This window comes from Ornithorhynchus anatinus, chromosome X5 (genome assembly GCF_004115215.2).
Source record: "Ornithorhynchus anatinus isolate Pmale09 chromosome X5, mOrnAna1.pri.v4, whole genome shotgun sequence".
NCBI classification, from domain to species: domain Eukaryota; kingdom Metazoa; phylum Chordata; class Mammalia; order Monotremata; family Ornithorhynchidae; genus Ornithorhynchus; species Ornithorhynchus anatinus.
The window spans coordinates 46,838,389-46,844,388 of NC_041753.1; the positions used below are offsets into that span (position 1 = coordinate 46,838,389).

The window sequence follows — 6,000 nt, forward strand, 5'->3', positions numbered from 1 at the left end:
ACTTCTGTGCAAGTCTATAAATATTACAAATTATATTATATTAGTGCCTGTCTCTCCCATGGCTTCATTTCCATTTCTAGTCCTGATCTCTCACCTTCTCTACAGCCTCACATTTCCTCCTGCCTTCAAGACATCTCTACTTGGATGCCCCAAACACCTCAAACTTAACGTGTCCAAAACAGAACTCCTCATATTCTCACCCAAACCCTGTCATCCCCCTGACTTTCCAATCACTGTAGGCAGCACCATCCTGTCTCATGAGCCCCTAACCTTGGCATTAACCTTGACTCATCTCTCTCATTCAACCCACAATCAACCTTCAGAACATAACTAAAATACACCCTTTCCTCCCCAAACTGCTACCACCTTCACCCAAGCATTTATCCTATCTTGCCTTAATTATTGTATCAGCCTCCTTGCTGACCTCCCAGCCTCCTGCCTGTCTCCACCTCATGCCATACTTCACTCTGCTGCCCAGATGATTTTTCTATAAAATCATTCCAGTCTATGTTTTTCCCACTCCTCAAGGACCTCCAATGATTGTCCATCCACCCCTGCATCAAACTCTTCACCATTGGCTTTAAAGCACTCAATCACCTTGCCCCCTCCTATCTCACTCTGTTACTCTCATACTACAATCCAAGTCTGCGCACTTCGTTTCTCTGAAGCCAACCTACTCACTGAACCTCTATCTCCCACTGACCCCCTAGTCCAGGTCCTGCCTCTGGCCCAGAAGTCCTTCCCTCCTCATATCCGGCAGACAATCACTCTCCTCACCTTCAAAGCCTTATAAAAAAGCACATCTCCAAGAGTTCTCTGATTAAGCCCCCATTTCCTCTTCCATGCCCTTCTGTGCTACCCTTGCACTTGGATTTGCAACCTTTAGTCACCACTCCCTTAGCCCTACAGCTCTTATGTACATATCTGTAATTAATTTATATTAATATGCATCTCCCCATCTAGACTGTAAGCTCATTGTTGGCAGGGGAAATGTTGACCAACTCTGTTATACTGTACTCTCCCAAGCACTTAGTTCAATGTTCTGCACAGTGAACTTTCAATAAATATGATTGATATGGTAAAGGCCTAATGGTTAGGCCAAAATTTATTTTATGATTAAGTGTAATTATCCAGAGCTTTAAATCCATATGTTGTATATCATTATTTTGATAGTAAAAATGACCCACAAAACGCACACATTTCTATATTTATCTCTCTGTCATCTCCTTTATCTTGGTTTACTGTCTTCAAAACGTTAGACTTTGAGCCTGTTATTGGGCAGGGATTGTCTCTGTTGCTTGAATTTTACATTCCAAGTGCTCAGTAGAGTGCTCTGCACACAGTAAGCGCTCAATACAATTGAATGAACTGAATGAAGTAGCGGAATGGTATGTATATGGCACTTTTCAATATATTTACAAGTAATTGAGTTCAGTTTTATCAAAGATATGAGACACATTAGCACTGATTTTTTCATTACTAGACAATATATGCTATTTCTAATCCTGGCTTTGCCACGTCTGCTGAGAGACCTCTGTTAAGTGACTTCACTTCTCTGTGCCTCCATTACCTCATCTGTAAAATGGGAATAAAAGAGTGTGAGCCCCATGTAGGACAGGGACCTTGTCCAACTCAATTAACTTGTATCTACCCTAGTGCTTAGAACAGTGTCTGGCACATAGTAAGCACTTAGCAAGTACCATCATCATATGAAGTAGGGTTTATGCATCTAAAAGCTTGTTTTTATTTTCAGCAAATACTCAATTTGGAATGAAAAAAATCCATCTGTCAATGCTAGAGACTAGATTACTTTTTTGAAATGGTTTTAGTCCTAATAGCTTGGAAGACTTGTGGTACAGAATCTGTTTAAAGACATGTAATGAGCATTCCCCCTGCTACCTTATCTCACTGATCTACTCATGCCCAGTCCACAAACTTCACTCCTCTAATGTCAACCTCTACTCTCTGTACCTTGATTTCATCTATCTCGCCACCAACCCCTCACCCATATCCACCCCAGTCTGGAACACCCTTCATATTCGACATAGCACTGCCCTCCCCAACTCCATATCTCCTCCAAGAGCCCCTATCTGAATATGCCCTCGCTTCCCCTATATACCCTCGCTTCCCCTATATACCCTCTGCTCTGTGTTTCCTCTGCACGTGGGTCTGTACCCCTTAAGCACTTTTGAGACTCACACCCCAGTCCCACAGCACTTATTCTCATATTCTCATACTTTGCTCAGCCCGCACACTTCGCTCCTCTAATGCTAACCTTCACACTGTACCTTGGTTTCATCTATCTCCCTGCCGACCTCTCCACCACGTCCTGCCTCTGGCCTGGAATGCTCTCCTTATCTGACAATTACTCAAAATCTTATGGAAGGCACATCTCCAAGAGGTCTTCCCTAAGTCCTCTTTTCCTTTTCCTTTACTTCCACTCCCTTCTGCGTCACTGGGACTTGCTCCCTCTATTCATCCCCCTTCCTAGCCCCACAGCACTTATGTATACATCTGTAATTTTATTTAATGTCTCTTAGCCCCTCTAGACTGTAAGCTCACTGTGGTTAGGGAATGTGTCTGTTATAGAGTTGTATTGTACTCTCCCAAGCAGTGTGCACAGAGTAAGTGCTCAAATACTGACTGACTTTGCTCCTTCCCCAAATGTAGCATATTTTAATGTCCGTCTCCCCCCACTAGACTAAGGTCTCTGTTGGCAGGGATCATCTCCTAACTCTTGTAATATACTCTCCACAAGTGCTAGTACAGTGCACACAGTAAGTCCTCAGTAAATACCACTGACAGATTGATTGGTAGAGGCAGAGGACTTAACATAAATGTCTACTAACTCCATTATATTGTACTCTCCCAAGCACTTAGTATAGTGCTTTGCACACAAGTAAGCACCCAATAAATGTGATTGATTACAACACATCTGATTACTACCTTAATGATGTTTTATCTTTGTTGTTATAAACCTAAGTAAACTTAACTAGCGAGTTGGCCCTTTCTACTATGAGACCCTGAAATCTCTTCTACTGGATGCCTCTGCTGCGCCAGAGGACCAGCTGCTAGTATAGTTCAAGCAGAGGCCTCACAGTAGTTGCTTTCATTAATTTTATTAGCAGTGTTCTTTTCAGAAGGGCTGATTCCATGGGATCAGGGGAGTCAGAATTCCCTGGTCAGTGTCTGCCAAACCAGCTACAATGCCTGAAGAGGGGCAAGGGGAACAAGGTGGATGGCAAAGCTCCCCAGCAAAGCTCTGACTGGGATCACCAGCTCCAGTGGATCAAAGATATGAATGATCTCTGGATCCCCCTGAAACAGGACCCTCTCGGGAAGGACAGAGAGAGCCCTGGGTTCCACAAAATTTGAATTTGGGGCTGGGAAGCTGGGACCCACTGTTCACAAGAGCCAGATCTGGCGAGGTAGTGGTGTAGGCTGAATCGTGCGGTCTGGAAGAGGAGGAGCAGCAGCAGCTGAATCGTCACAGTAACAACAGCCGCAGGAGCAACAACAGCAGCAGCAGCAGCTGTCTCCTCTTCTCCCCCGCTCCTCCCCACCAGGAAGTAAAGTGACGGGAAGGAGGGGAGGAGCAGGGTCACGTTCAGGGGTGAATGCCAAAGGGACCCCCGCCCCCCGGATCCGATCGGACGTTTCACCGTATAGACCAGCCCCAAGCGGCTCGCATTTCCACCCTCCGGCCCAAGGTGCACTTTGCGTTCTTCCCTGATCCCTCCCCAGCCTCCTTGATTTCCAAATTAAAGAAACGAGAGGCTTGATCTCCCCGCTTGTGGAAGAAGGACGGAGAGGGCCCGAGGCACCGTGTCTGTGCGTTCGGAGTGCCCTGGGCGCGTCGAGGACCACGAGGATCAGTCCAAGTGTATTACGAGCGAACAAATTTCAGGGTAAACACAAGGGCAATACATGGCCGGCCTCAGGAGAAGCCCTTTCCCTCTTCCCGCGGCGCTCGCCAAGGACTGGTTTGTTTCAGTTTTGCAGTCCCTTCCCCCTATCCCGTTTTTGCCCGGCCTTGCCCTCCTGCACCTCTCCCGTCTGGGGCCCCGACGGGCGGGTCCGCGATAAAGTGCCGTACTCACCATCTCCCGCTTGAGGAGGTGCAGCTTGGTCTCCAACCTCTCCAATGCGCTCGAGTTGGAGCGTCGCGCAGGGCCGGTGGCTGGGGCAGAGGAGGACGAAGAGGAGGGAGGGAAGCTGCTGCCCGGATCCTTGTCCTTTTCCACGTCCCGGGTTAGAGGCTCTTCCCCCCGCAGAGAGCGCACCAGGCTCTCGGGCACTTTGCGTCCCAGCTTCAGCTCGATGTCTCCCAGGTCTGGGAGAGGGTGGTCCTCCATGGCTCTTTAAAACAGCAGACGGGGCTTTGGCGATGCAAAGGAGCTCTACGACGTCTCGGCAGTAATAGGGGGAGCGGCAGATGTTCTCTCCCTCCACCGCCTTCAGCCGCGGCATGAAGAGTTCACGGTCCTCTCCATAGCTCAGTATTATCCTCTGCCAGGCGCACACAGGCGGGCTAGGGGCAGCAGTTCATCTGAGCGCAGGTCATGGTAATCGCTGTTGATTTTCGAAGAGGCAGGTGGCTTTGGTTCTTTTTTTTTTTAAAAAAAAGGTTCAATTGCAAACTGAAAAAAGTGACCTGCCAACAAGGTAGCTCCCAAAAGAAAATATAAACTTTCAGATGTAGCTTCCAAATCCGATGATAAATTGCCCATTCATATCACGGTACCGTTCACTAACTGCCCATCTGGAAAACAAGAGAAAGGAGTGATGATACACACTCGGGCTGTTTAATTTTCCAGCCACATGTCTCTAAACTCTGAATTTCTTGGACAGTTGCTCCAATGAAGAAAAGAGCCGTGTGTGTGTGTGCGCGCGTGTATGCCCGCAAAATAGAAAGTTTGCGTTTAATATCTTCTTTCCTTGATGTATCCTGCCCTTCTTCTTTAGACAGTTTGATTCAAGTCGTGTTTTCCCGATCTACTGAAACTTTAAACTTCACTGGCAGGTGGAACAGAGCAGGGCCAACCCTCGTACCGTAAATCGTAGAAAAGAAAAGCACGATCAATTTTCCAAACTCAACTGGTCAGAACCGTACTTCGACTTCTGACACTGAAAAGGAGTTGCTGATAAGGGCACTGGATCTGCACTCTCCAGCATGTTAGCCTTGCAGTTCCACGTTTACAATAATAAGCACAAACTAGAGAAAGAGGAGCAAGTTCAAAGTAAGCAGACTACTGTAAAGGCTAATTTTACAAATGAATTTTTCTTATTCCTACTAAATCACAGATGCCTTGTCGAAGCTGAAATCATTTCTGTCATTATATTACTCAGTTTATCTCCAAATACAAACAGAAATATTTTTATGGAATAGCTGATGAATGACAATAAAAAAATATACAAAAATGGAGAAGGAAAAATACTTAAAAATAGGAAATGAGTGGTCAAATTTTGCTTAGTCATGTTAAATATCCTCAGCTTTTTAGGAGACATAACATATGCAATGCCACCTGTGTTGAGCCAAGCCTCTCCTTCACCTGAGACCAATACCACATTTTACTTCATTGTAAGTTTGTGGGAGAGGTCAGAGCAGGTGACAAGAGAAACAGCCAAAAGTAGAGGAAAGTTTGCTAGGACTCTACCATCAGTGCTGAATATTTCTGACTGAAGAACCAGCTATGGTACCTCATGTGGTGGATAGGTTTAGCAAGAATCTTGAAATCCTAGCTCTGCTACTGTTCTGCTGTGTCACCTTGGGTAAGTCACTTCACTTCTCTGGTCCTCTTACCTTATGTGTAAAATGAGGACTGAGACTGTGAGCCCTGTGTGGGACAGGGCCCGCCTGACCCGACTTGTTTGTATTCACTTCAGTGTTGGATACAGTGTCTGGCACATAGTGCTTAACAAATACCATCTTCAAAGCACTCAAACCCTTTCCTCCCCTTCCCCCACGTCCCTACCGTTATACTACAACCTAGCCCACAC

The 6,000-nt window shown here is 46.2% G+C and overlaps 1 protein-coding gene across 2 annotated transcripts in view; it reads right to left on the reverse strand.

Moving 5' to 3' along the window:
• LURAP1L (leucine rich adaptor protein 1 like) overlaps positions 1-5,003 on the reverse strand; it is a 42,480-nt gene extending 37,477 nt beyond the window's left edge. Inside the window, exon 1 of one of the 2 annotated variants that reach the window (XM_007655622.2) lies at positions 4,101-5,003. In XM_007655622.2, the coding sequence (XP_007653812.1) occupies positions 4,101-4,470 (370 nt within the window). In that variant the 5' untranslated portion in view covers positions 4,471-5,003. The remainder of the gene's footprint in view (positions 1-4,100) is intronic. The other variant, XM_001506819.5, reaches the window with a different exon arrangement.
• Positions 5,004-6,000: the final 997 nt, after the last annotated feature.